At 42.4% G+C, this 13,364-nt stretch overlaps 1 protein-coding gene across 5 annotated transcripts in view; it reads right to left on the bottom strand.

Annotated features, from left to right (window-relative positions):
* PLCH1 (phospholipase C eta 1) overlaps positions 1-13,364 on the bottom strand; it is a 71,092-nt gene that overhangs the window by 38,877 nt on the left and 18,851 nt on the right. Inside the window, exon 1 of one of the 5 annotated variants that reach the window (XM_051626888.1) lies at positions 9,858-10,091. The exons of the other annotated variants lie outside the window; for them this stretch is intronic. Within the exon in view, the coding sequence (XP_051482848.1) occupies positions 9,858-9,900 (43 nt within the window). The 5' untranslated portion in view covers positions 9,901-10,091. Of the gene's footprint in view, positions 1-9,857; positions 10,092-13,364 lie in introns of those variants that run through there. 5 annotated transcript variants of the gene reach the window in all.

Raw genomic sequence — 13,364 nt, 5'->3', positions numbered from 1 at the left:
ATGACCTTCCCTGAATCATCACACGTACCAAATTAATAGGTGGGTTTGGAAGTGTTTTAAGGTGAACCAGAGAAGTGAGGTAAACCAAGCCAGAAATAGATGTCACACAGCATCCACACGTTTCCTGGGGCAGTTTTATTTTGTATCTATCTGAAGTTGCACAAAGCCGGAAAACAAGCCTTTACACCACAAGGGATGGAAAACTCAGAACCTTGAAGATTACCTGAAGCAAAAATAGGTCTCTAAAACTTACGACATACATCTATACACACACACACACGTACACGCCCTCTTGGCAGACTGGCCCTCTCAATCTGGAACTGGGTGTAGGTGAAGTTTGCCTGGGAGTCATATCTAACAACCAAAGAGGAATTGTCCTCCAGCACAGAAGTAAGGCTCTCCATAAGAAAAGGCTGGGCCAGTGTGTGAATACACAAATCTGAACTGGTACATTAGTCTGGCATACAAACTGCGTGTACTTTTTCGTTTCACTATAAAGTAATTGGTTGCAACAGAGTTTTAGCTCAGGAAGAGGTTTAGCAACAAGCTACTCAACACAGAAAATCTGCTTCTTTGCACCTAAGCCTATCAGATAATAAGAAGTCTTCCAAAACTAAATAATTCTCACATAAGTCTCTATTATCATCAGCTCATTTGTCATAGAGGAAAAAAAGAAACCTGCTTTCACTAAGCTGTTGTTGAGGACTGCTAGTATAAGGCAGAAGAAAGAGGACTACATTTCCTTCATGTAAGAAAAGCAGGAAATGGGCCACACTCAGTAAATCGCAGCCCACAAATCTATGGGAAAAAAAAAAAAATCATAAAAGGCAATATGGTTTCTTCTTCACTGTTTTAATTGCCTAAACATTTCTACATCGTGTTTGTCACTGTTATAGATGCATTTCACACACGTTTTCAGGTAGGCTTCAGAATCCAAGTTATATGGAAAACACTTTTCCCAAAAATAGAGAAGAGTGGAAGGAAACCAGTTCCTGCCAAATATCTCAAGAGTCTCCAGTTCTCAAATGCCATCTGCAATAAGGGTAGTGCCCAAGTAAGCACCAGCTTTCCTGCTTGCACTTTTCCAGTTCTAAGAAAATATCATCATAATGTAGACATTTAAATTAGAATAGTAAATGTGTAAGAAAGTTAATTGCATCATCCCTGCTGTGTAGGTGTTAATAACAGAAAGAATCCATTTTAAAGCACAGACTAAGGTAATAGAAATGCCACACCATACAAAGGCCCATTGGATTTCAGCTCTGGAAACCATTTACAAAACACACCATCCTCTCCTGTAAGCTATTTATAAAATAAAACCACACAAAGAAACAGTCATCTTCAATTCTATTCCTAATATGCTAATTTCACTCTCTAGCCAGAGGTTCACAAGATACAAACATAGCACATTACCATCTGAATAAAGAGAAGTGGTTGAACAGAGGCAGTGCAGAATAATGCTCTAGAAAAGGAATAGAAAAACTGGTTCCAGAAAAAAAAACCCAAACATTTAAACCTCTAGATAAACCACAAATATTGAGTAAATGAAGCAGGTCCTCAATGCAAATCTGTATTATTTGAGAAAGCAAGACATGGTTTCCATTAAATGGTATTTTTATAATACAAGGACTAGCTGTGCATTTTTGCAGTCTGAAAATAAATTAAATTAAAATACCCTGTAGTTTGTATTACAAGAACAAAGTTAATTGATCTTTAAATTAAAATATTATGCTTCCGTATCGTATATTTAAAGATTTGCTTTCAAAGAAAAAAAAAATATCTGAAAAGGACAAGAATCATTCCTGTTTCCAGAGATCTGCCAACTTATTCTCGACAGTCTAAAGTCATCCTGACAGATATTTACCTGAATCCAAAGAGCATTTTAAAATTCCTAGCTCAAGCAACGATAAGAATTCCTAGTAGCACACACATCTTTTCAGGAGCTGCTTCTCTATGGAATGGTAAACCAGATACAAACCCATCTGTGCCAGCTGGACTTTTGCTGAAGTGGCCAGGCTCCCCAGCACATGGTGGGCCTCTGCAGCCAGGAGGAAAGCCATCTGAGCCCCCGGTAAATCCAGATGTTGCTGGAAATCCTGCACCTTAGGCAGATGCTATTTATTCTACCTGACAACATAGCTCCTCTCTGCCGAGGACACCAAGCTGCTGCGTGCAAACACTAAGCTGGAACTCTGACCACTAGCCATCCGTGACCTTACATTTAAAAAGCACTCTAATCCGTCCCAAATCAGCCAGCACTACCCTCCATCCAACTCTGCTCTAATCTATCCCATGTGCAATCAGGTCTCTAATGGGCAGGGAATAAGCTTACCACTGTGCCCTGCGAGGATCTCTCACAAAAAGTTACAGCTCTGCTCACAGGTTTAACAGCCCTTCCCCGTACGAGCCCTGTTTTACAATGATTTGCAATTAATTTGGTTTAATTCTCAGCAGTGATAGTCATGACGTGCACATCTGCTTGCTGTTGTGCTTTAGCACAAAGCCTGTAAGGCACGTGGGACCCCTTGGGTGATGCTGGGAGGAGAATATTGGGGGAATCAAAACCTTATTCCTGGCAGCACTTTCAGTAAAACAGAAACGTACTTTGATGCACAGGGCACATCAGAGCAGTGAAACAAACATCCCCTCCCCAGAGAGCACGTCAGGAAATGAATGTGCTGGTCACCTCACAACCCCAGCCAGCAGGCAGGCACCTGAAGGCCATGGCCTGGGGTGCTGGGGATACACCAGCTGCCCCCATCACCACACAAAACACCCAGCACTTCAGGGGGGTTTCTGGGTGATCTCAGCTCCCAACACCCAGCCTCATTGTGCCCTCAGCCCCAGTTTGCTTCCCCAGCCCTGCAGTTCCATCATGTAGCCCTAGGAGCAAGCAGCAGCAGGAACAGGTTTGAGATTGTTTGCTGCTCCATTCTGGGTTTCAGTTAATCAAGAAAATACTACTACCTAGCCACAAAACTCTCTATTACCAAGACCCTGATGGAAAACAGGTTTTGGAAGAACAGGTGTATTTCACTTCTTTAGCCAGTTTCAACAAGATTTCACTTTAAAAACAAGAACCAGACAGGATCCTACACCTCAACCTAGGGCACCTGCTCCCATGCTATGGAAAACATGGTTTATCTTACTTTATTCAAACTCCCAAATGTCACTGTAGGAATTCCCCTAAGTTCTTGGATTTTAAAAAACTACGATTCCAGAAACTGAACTCTGAATGTGGTCTTATATAAAAAGTACAATAGACCAAGATATTTTAATTTAGGAGGGATGTAAAACAATCATCTAGTCCAATTGCCTGACCACTTCAGGGTTGACCAAAAGTTAAAGCATGTTAAGGGCATTGTCCAAGCAGATGGTTGGTGGGTGACAGAGGAGCCACAGCATGCTTCCATCACCAGAATCACATCTCTGGATCCAGCTTGGAGTCCATGTTTTACTGGCAGAGATGCACATTTTCAGAAGCAGGCATTAAAAAACATGCAAAGAAAAAAGCACACAACCCTCCAAACCAGAGAACAGTACACAAGCTATCATGATTCGAGTAGTGAGAATACTCTGGATGCAACCACAAAAATCTCTCAGTTGTCTGAACTCTTCTCAGCAACCCACTTTGCAGCTGTTTATTCATCATGAGCATGCTGTAACTTTGTCTTTATGCTAACACATTAAAAGCCATTTGCTCCCTGCCCCACCCCCCAGAGAGCACATTTTATCCAAATCCCAGAGAACAGCACTAATATCCAGCACACCACGCAGCTTACCTCTCATGTCATCAACGTGTTGGTTGCTGTTCTGGAGCAGAACAGCCAAAAGCCCAGGAGAGCAGAGCCCACAGAGGCAGGTCTGGGGGCACCCAGGGCCCCAGCCAGGACCAGTTTGAATTGCCACATCTCCTATTTTACACTAAATTTTAACTCCCTTTGCAGCAGCTCTTCCAGCCCCTCTTGGAACTTTACATTAAGCTTCTTACAGTGGATTTAATCGTAACCTCTGAAGTCCATGGACACGAGATGGACAATTCCTCACACTTCTGCAAATCTCAACTCCTCAGACAAGTGGCACACACCAGCAGAGACCCCAAAGGCTGGTGCTGATCCTTGCAAGGCCCAGCTGCAAACAGTGCAGATATTCCCCTGAAGCCCTCAAGAAAGTAGAGGACCAAAAGTAGAGTAAGCAGCAAAACACAAAGTGTGACTACTCAAAACCACTGTGAATGGCCAACAATCAATTAAAACCATTAAATCTGAAAAATTATTCATCATCCTTGTAAATTCACTGAATAACAGGCAAACAACAACAACAAAAAAAAAAGGAGTGAAGCTTAAATACAAAAACATACAAGGAGAAACAAAACAAACCCAGTAACACAAAACCCCAAAAGCTATCAGCATAGTTTTAACTTATGTCTGGGATCTGTCTGGTGTTGTCTCTTCTTAAAAAAGAACACAAAACAAAAAAACCCCAAAAAACCAAAACCAAACCAAACACCAAAAGAAAACCCTCCACCAAACCTTCAGAACAGAAACTCCCAGAAGTTATACTTATGAGTAATACATATTTCATTAGTAGCTGCTGTTTCAGCCTACCATATTGAGAATGCAACCTTAATGCCTCCAGGATGATCAGTGTAACTCAACTCATTTTCATATTACAGTGACAAGTTTTCTCTAGGTGCCATCTCCACAGCTGGCTCCTGAGTCTGAGCTATTCTTGCCATGGGAGCACCCAGAGTCACTTCCCAGACTGAGCCCTCTGCTCTCCCTTTGCACTTAGAGATCCCAAAAGACTTTTAACTATCCTTATTCATAAACCTGGTTCCTACAGTGAGACCATCTTCTGCAGAGTAACTGTGCAATGCAGAAAATGCCTTCTTAGGACAGTGCCTTATTTACAGGGCCTGTGATGCCCTTTTTGAGATCTCCACTTCAGTCTAGCAACTGAAATCTGAGAGAGCAGCCCCCAGATACAATGAATAATGCAGGTTTTCCATTTCTGCTCAAGGATACTTTGCTACTGCTAGCTCAGTGGACTTCACGTGGTTATCTTCAAGAAATTAGCCCAAGTTTCATTCAAGCAGCCCTTTGGAAAGCAACTGATGAATTGATGAAGATCATTCAGCAGGTGCAGCTTCTCTGCAGTCCTGCTGGACAGTGATGCTGCTGGAGCATACTGAGGTCCTGAGCAGTCACAAGGCTTCAGGGCCTCAGCTCCAAGTTGTGTCCATAAGGAAGCACCTTTGACAGACCACTGCCTGCCAACACAGAGCCAAGAGGCTGTGACACCTCACATGGGAAGGTTATTGCTACTGGTTCCTGAAATATAATCCATGTCCCTGAGACCTCCTCCTCTTCCTTCAGAACTAGGTCGCATCAAAGCTGCTCATTTTGAGAGCTCTGGTACCATTGTAACCCAGGAGCACTGGAGACTATAAATCTTCTATTAAAACTACAGAATTAGTCCTTTACCAACACCTAAAAACACAATCATTTAACCACAGACATGGCCAACTGCCAAAGCACACTGACACATCATTAGTGAACAAGGGACTTCAATTTATGAAGCAAACACAGTCAACAAGTTTGCACGGGCACAGCAGTTATGACACTACAGAGCAAGTGGAAGCAACAGCAGCCAGGAAGCAATGAACAAGGCCGGTTTCCACCACCCCTGCCAACCAGCATGAGTGGACAGGTCTGTCTGTGCTGCTGTGACAGCCTCAGCAGCAGGATTCAGGAGAAGCTAAGAGCAGAGAGGCATGTGGCACCTTGGGCAGCAACCTCAGGCTGCCACAACCATCCACAAGCAATAGGAAATACCATTCTGTGGCCCAAGAGTCTCCCTCTGGCTAGGCAAGCTTTTGCTCAGGTACCAGAAAGGACAGCAAGAACTCGCCCAAAGGGGCTCAGCTGAGTCACCTCCCTGTGCTCCTCAGCACTAAGACAGGAGCTCCTTTGAGGCTGCACAGCAACCAATAAAAACCAGCCTGAAAGGCACCCCAGGAGCTATGCCTATAGACGCAGGGGTTGCAGTGGAACATAGTAAGACACAAGCTCCTTCTCTCCCAGAATTCCACATCTGCCCTCTAAAAATCAGTCAGTACATGAAGAAGGATCACAAGCCTGAGACCCTTCATGTCTTGTTCTAAGGCTGCCTGCTGTGCAGCATTAAATGTCACTCCTGTTCTGTGATCCTCTATGTACTATCCAGGACTTCAATGAAACAATTCCCAATGCAACATATTGAGCTAGGTCAGAACCTCTCACCCCCAATCCTTCCCCCTGAGCCTCCCCCCTCCCAAAAAGCCATTCCTTTATATCTTAACCCCTTCCTCACTTAACTTCCGCAACCAGACAAAAACAGAAAAACCCCACCAGAATACCCTTCATAAAGCCTGCTCCTGCTTCCACACAGGAGACATGCAGAGGAGAAACCAACCCAGCTCCAGCACAAACAGTGAATTCTGATGTCTGCAAATTCATCAGCAAATAGCAGTATGTCACAGCAACCTTGGCACCTGTACTGCATCACGGTCTGGCGGGGGAAATAAACCACAGGGCAGAAGAACAGCTATAGCTGCAGGATGAAGTGGGTGGAAGTGAGATCCAATCCTCAGGACCTGGAGTGTGCTCCTCACACTGGGCTGTGACAGCATTGCTTCCCCTTCAGGCTGCCAAATAAATCCACGTCTGGGGCTCAGTTAAGAGAGTAGGAGGGGAAAAAGCAGAGTAGAACTGAAGGCAGTGTTAATTAACCTGTAAAAGTAATGAATGAAGACTACAGTGCAACTGAAGATGTAAACGAATTTATTCACACTCCTCAGAAACAGCACTTTTGCTAAAGAAACACGTTTATCTATTCTATTCTCAAATTATGTTGCTGCAAATCACCAACAGTGAGTCATCTGTGGACATGTAATCAATTGACAGTCTCAAACACCAAAATAATTTTATTACAAAAAATCATGATGTTTTGTGCTTCTGAGATTCATGCTGATCAATGTTTCTACTGGTAACATGTGAAAATGCCTCCAAACCAGTTATCTCATATGCTGTCAAGAATGAAAATAACCTGACCGAGAACAGCCACAAACCTCCTCACCTACAGCTGGGTTGGTTTCCTGCCACTCATATAAGAAAACCGACAAAAAAACCAAAACAAACAAAAACCCAGCTTATGGTTTCCTCTAACTTTAATTTCAGTCATCCAAGAGGCACACCCACCAGCACAAAATGCTGCCTACATGATAACACGCTGTCCTCAAAGACATAAGCTTACTAAGGGACTACTTCAAAATGTATGGCAAAGAGGAGAAATAAGCACACACACTTGCTCTTGCAGGTAAGCTCAGAGCTGGAGAAAGCTGTGAACTTTTCTTCCAGCAAACTCCCTTCACCAGTCCCTGGTTTCACCAAGGTACTTGCATGCCACAACACCTGACACCATTGACCACTTTAGTCTTCATCAAAGCTATAAAATAGCTACTCTAACAGTTTTAGTTTATGCCACGCAGTTTCATAAAGGCTCTCCAGCAGACTTCAAGAGCCTTTTCAGTTTCACACAATGACCATGTTCTTGAAACAAGAGTAAATCGAATTCATAGTACGCACCAAAAAAAAAGAATACAAAGTAGTTAAGGAGCATATAATCTAGGTTCCTAGTTAGCCTACTGCACCCTTGGCTTTGCAGAAGGACACAACCTCTCTCTCACGGAGCAATCAGCATCCAGCTCCAGCATCCTCCGAACCCTCCCTGGTGCCCTGGCTGGAGAGGGCCCAGTGCTGCCCAGTGCCACGTCACAGCTCCTTTGGGGCTGGTAGGGTGACATCCTCAGAACATACCAAACAAGCCAGAGACCTTAAACCTTCCAAGGCTCCTAAGTGCATATATTAACTTATTGCAAGTCTATATAATGCTGTGATAGACTTCAGGTATTATTGAGATTAATCCTGGGAAGCCCAAGTTCTTCACAGGAGGAGGTTGATGCTTTCCATATCTACCCAGAGCAGCACATAGTTCTGAGCTACTTGCTTTATACATCACTTGCTATCCAAGAGCCTATACTTAACAATTGTTTTACAGGTGCTTGGATAGATGTAAAGATAGGAGAGCCCCACAGAAGCACTAGCAGGACCCTAAAGGCCACACAGCTCCCTGCTCTTCTCAGCCACAGGGGCTGCATCCCCAGCACCCCGTGAAGGAGGGACCCCCCAGCAGAGACCCCGGGCCAGGGCCAAGGCGGGCGGCTCCCTCGCGCCGGGCCAGCCCCGGCAGCGCAGGCAGTGGACAGGTGGCAGGAAGATGGACCCGCTGCTTCTGCGTCCTTTAACCACCTCTGCCAGGCAGAGAAGTGGTAGCACACCAGCTGGCAAGGACCAGCAGAAATCTGGCAGTTGCTGTCATGTCTGGCTAAGGAAAAGGGACTGCAAGATGACCTCAAAAAGAATTTCACCACCATCTGGGTTCTTTGTACAGAATGCGTTTATCACATACACACATGTTTACAAGAGCTTCAAAAATTAAGCCTGGTGCTTTTCTTCTAGGACTGTTCCAAGCCCCCCTTCAGACAAGCTAACTCTTGTAAATTATTCAAGGGGGACATATCCATTACCTCCTGCATCTCAGAAAGCAGATGGAGTAACACCTGGTCTCCTTGACCTAACCATATGCATCAAAGCTTAATGGAGAGGCTTGTGTCACCAAAGCCTCCAAAATAAAACCAGTGTTTGGAACTGCAGCATACCAACTCCAACACAAGAGGCCCTTCCCTGAGAGGACGTACAAACAACTGACTTCTTCTTAAAATAGTCTCAATTTCTTCTACAATAGCTGCGTCTATTTCCAGGAACTTCCCCTAGTTAAAAAACACTTATCAAATAAAATCATTCACGCTAAATACAAAGAAAAAAAATCAGTACATATCAACCCCTAACACTGCCCCTACATGTTTAAAAATGCTTCATAATGGGCAAAAATATGTTTCAAAGTATGATCCATTACTTTGGTGACTTTATTTTAGCTTGTGTTTTTAAATTATAATCTTTTTAGAAAATTTATTCTATACTGCCCAATATTGACAACCCAGATCTTTGCTAAATGCATTTATAAGTTTTTTCTTTAAAAACACATAATATTAAGGATGAGCAAAATACAAAAATAAAGTATCTACCATGATTTCTCCTTCTCTCTACAGCATTCACTCTATATCCACTTAGAGGCTTAAATTAAATACCACTTTCCATCCAGCACTGACTTAAATTGAACAAAATCAGACATTATGAGCTACAAGTTACTGAAGAAAGTTATTCAAGATGTCTTCCTTTTTTGTTTCATCTTCCTACAACTCTTGAAAAGACATACCTTTCTCACCCAATGCTGTTTGATCAGAATTTCACACATCATTTGCGTGTTATACTATTTGTAAGTGCTACTAGAAAAAAAAAACAACTAATAAGCAGAAACTCTTTTCCATAGAAAGCTTTGCCACAGCAAAATGACCACTAGATTAAGAAAGAGAATAATTATTTTTTAAAAAACCAAAGATATTTGTAATAATTTAAGTTAACACGCAAGTAGTTTGTCCGGATCATAGGAGCAGTATCCCACATAAACCCCACATGTTTTCATGGAGCAATGTACTTTCAAGTCAATACAAAAATAACAAGGTTTCCTCTCAAATATTCAGGAACACAGATATTAATTTTTTTCATATTAATAATGTCCACATAAATATGGTATGTAACTTGTCAATCATGGATAAAGCTACCTGATATTTCTACAAGCACTTCCAGAAATGTATGAGCTCTTCCTACAGCAATTCCAAACTCAAACATCCTTACCTTTTTCTGGACTTAAATTTTTATATACCTCAAGGTCTGCCATTAAATTTGAAACTCATGCATTATTGACAAGTAGCATGGAAATCCTCCCTGCAGGAAAGCCTCAATTTAATCTTCAGGTCTCCAGAGCTACAACATTTGGAAAGCAATCCTTAGAGAACGTTGCCAGAGCTGCTCTTCACGAGGAACAACAAAAATCTCCGGGATCCATAACACAAAGCCAGGAAAGCTCAAATCCAGAGGCAATACCAGGCAACTTTCTTCAAAACAGAAAAGCACAGCCAGAGAGTGAAGCTGGAAGCATCTGCTCTGTGCTGCTGCTGCTGCGGGACTGCAGGAGCAGCGACTACTCTTGGTGTGAGCCAGGCATGCACTGCACATGAGTCAGATGCTCCAGGCATTAAGCCTGGAAGAAGTGCTCTACAGGCAAGGGAGGGGAAATCCTGCTGGCACCTAGGGAGGCCGGTCAGGAACGGATTACTATTCCTCAGGTAAAGAATGGGAGAGTGACACAGGCTGAATGAGAAAAGAAAAACCACCTTCACTCCAAAGGAACTCCCAGCATCTGCAGTGAGGGGATTCTGAGAGGCATGAGCAGAGAATCCCTGTGGACTGCACTTCTCTTCCTCAGGTTTCGTGCCCCCTCCTCTGGTCTCTGTCACTGACTTGAAGGGGAACAGCCATTCTGCAGAGCCAGGCCAGTCAGAGCACAAAGCATGCAAATGGTTGAGTCTGTGCATCACCGAACATTTCATTTCCTCAGAACAAGTACTCTCTGCGAGATGCTGAGCACTAGCTCTCCCAGTAGCTGCAAAAATCACCATCCTACTGACTAAATACTGTGCTTGTTCAAGCCAACTCCACGCTACTGGAATCAGGTTTTTGTTGGTGTGGAACAACGGTCTGAAACGTTCAGACCTGCAGAAATTGCACTTACTTATCACAGAGTCAAGGAGGACACAGCGTGGAAAAGCACAGCAAGAATAGAGTAGGCTCCATGTAAAATGCTATTCATCTCTGATTTATTGCATTTCCTAATTGTTGCACTATTCAGCTGGCTTTTCCATAGTGACATTTACATCAGCACCCCAAAAGAACCCCCAGCTCTATTCTCAAGGATTGTGACAGCCATAGGACAGAATTTGTCTAGCATGTGCTAGGAAAATGTTACATGATAGATATTGTGACCAAGAGGAGAAAAAAAACCAAAAAGCCCACAGTGCTACATGCCTGTAGAACCTGAGTGAGATGGGAGTGGAGTTGACATGTTTTACCCACTGAGAAATAATTATTTCTCAGCTGTTGCTAACACAAAGAGCAAGACTTCCCACAGTCACCACATGTCACGATAGATCTCAGCACACTGCAAGCCATGTGTTGACTATATCTAGCAACAAATAAAATGAAACAACCCTCAAACCCACTGTGGGATCTTTGCAACACTTTGAGTGCCTCTGCTCTGCTGAGAACAGCAGGACGTGGCAGAAGTCATGCTCTGCAGAGACAAGTGTCACTTGCAGTTGTAACAAGGGAAATGGAAGAGCCACTTCACTGCCCACCCCTGGCTCACATCTCGGTTCACATCATTAATGGATCAGGGCGTGGTTCTGAAGCCTCTAGGTTGTTATCAATACATTCAAATTAATTGATGCATTCTAGTTGCCACTGAACAATAAGAAGTAAACTGTCCCTACTCTATAATTATTGATATATCAGATTGCACTTGTTAATGTGTTAAGTACAAATTATTTCACACTCCTATCACTCTATTAATTATGAGAGGAACTATACACAAGCATCTTTAACACCAAAGCTGCTCTGTAAGAAACCCTGCCTGATAATTAATACATTCCTTATTAGTTTGTCTTCTAAATAAGGTTTACTTTAAAACCAGAAATGCTTAAATGCTATATGGCTTTAGAAATCAGAGCATGTTATATGGGTTAGGAAAAACATTCCAGCAAACAAACATTTCTGTGCAGGAGACATATGCCAAAGGGTATGAAAATGTGGTCTAGGTGATCCTGCTCTGGCAGGAGAGTTGGACTAGATGATCTTTGGAGGTCCCTTCCAACCCCTAAGATTCTGTGATTCTGTTAAAATATTTGTAGGTTTATTCAACTTCCAAAAAGTAAAAAAAAAAAAAAAAAATCACCATGGCAACTCTTCACTGACAAGCCAGGTTTTGCATTCAATCCCTAGCCCACAGGATAACCAGCAGACATTCCCACAGCAAAATGGATAACCAAACAAGTCAAGCTTTGCCAAATTGCCAAAAATGGAAGCCAATTTTTGAACACTAAAAACCACACCTCACAAGGCTCAGGTTACTGGTCAGAGACAAAACAGTGCAAGCTTGACTGCAAAAACATTCGTTTTCCAATAAACAAGAATATTATTTAACTAAGTTAAATAATTGTTTTTCCTTTTTCACTGTCAAAACAGCTGGAAACTAGTACAAAGACTAATTATGTTAAAGAGCAAGAAAAGCTGATTAGAGAACTTCTACCTCTTGCAGTAAATAGACAGTGAAATAAGCAGATGACAACAACTTCATATTAATCATCCAAATTTAATCTTAGCCCTAAACTGTAATACAACCTCCTTGTGAAAAGTCAGCTAGCAATGAAAGAAACTTTATATTAGCTGCATGAAAAACTTGTTATTTTTATCAGATTAAAGCTTTTATCATCTCTGGTAATTTGTCATTAACAGAGACAGTTCTCTGGAAAGCTGACAAATGCACAAAGAAGGAAGGGGGAAAACACTTGACATTATAACTCAACCACCTTGCACACCAACTTAAGACAGATCCCTCCACGTGAAACTCTTCCTTTCACCAAAGGATGCAGCAGGATAGACACAGGGTCTTTAAAGTTAATTACACATTCAAAGAAGCACCCAAGTGTCAGGTTTTTTTCAGGCATTTTTGGCACTTCTTAAATCTATGTGAACTTCAATAAATTCTTTAATGCCCTTCTCACATACACATTTTCAGCTACATCTGGTTGTCTCAAGGAATGAATTGTGGATCTGTAAATCAGAATATAAACTGAAATATAAAATACTGCACTATTAACTTGTCCTGCGCTCCCAAGCATCATTATAAAACTTAAATTGAAGCTGACTATTAAGATATAAGCCTGAATTCTGCAGCCTACATCTGGCATCTTTAGCACTGTAGCCTCAAGCGTAGGGCTTGCATGAGGCTTCAGCAGAGCTAATTATAAAGCATTGCCCATCAGCAAACATCAAGCCTGACGTATCTGTGCAACCCAGCCAAGATTTAATACTGTTCCCCCAAAACTCTTGTGCTCTAATAACCAAAGTAGACCGTATTTCTATGTAAAAAAAACATAATGCATTTTATCTTACCATTCATTTGGCACAAAAGTTCAAAATCACTGAAGCAAAAACATCCTACAAGAACTTGCACAAAAGCTGGGCTCCTCAGGCTGAAATTCGTGGAGAAGAACTACAGAAACACCCACCATGAGCAGCCTCTTG

Source organism: Apus apus, chromosome 8, assembly GCF_020740795.1.
Source record: "Apus apus isolate bApuApu2 chromosome 8, bApuApu2.pri.cur, whole genome shotgun sequence".
Taxonomy (NCBI): domain Eukaryota; kingdom Metazoa; phylum Chordata; class Aves; order Apodiformes; family Apodidae; genus Apus; species Apus apus.
Note: the sequence above shows the minus strand (reverse complement) of the source record. Positions and strands in the feature narration are given on the sequence as shown.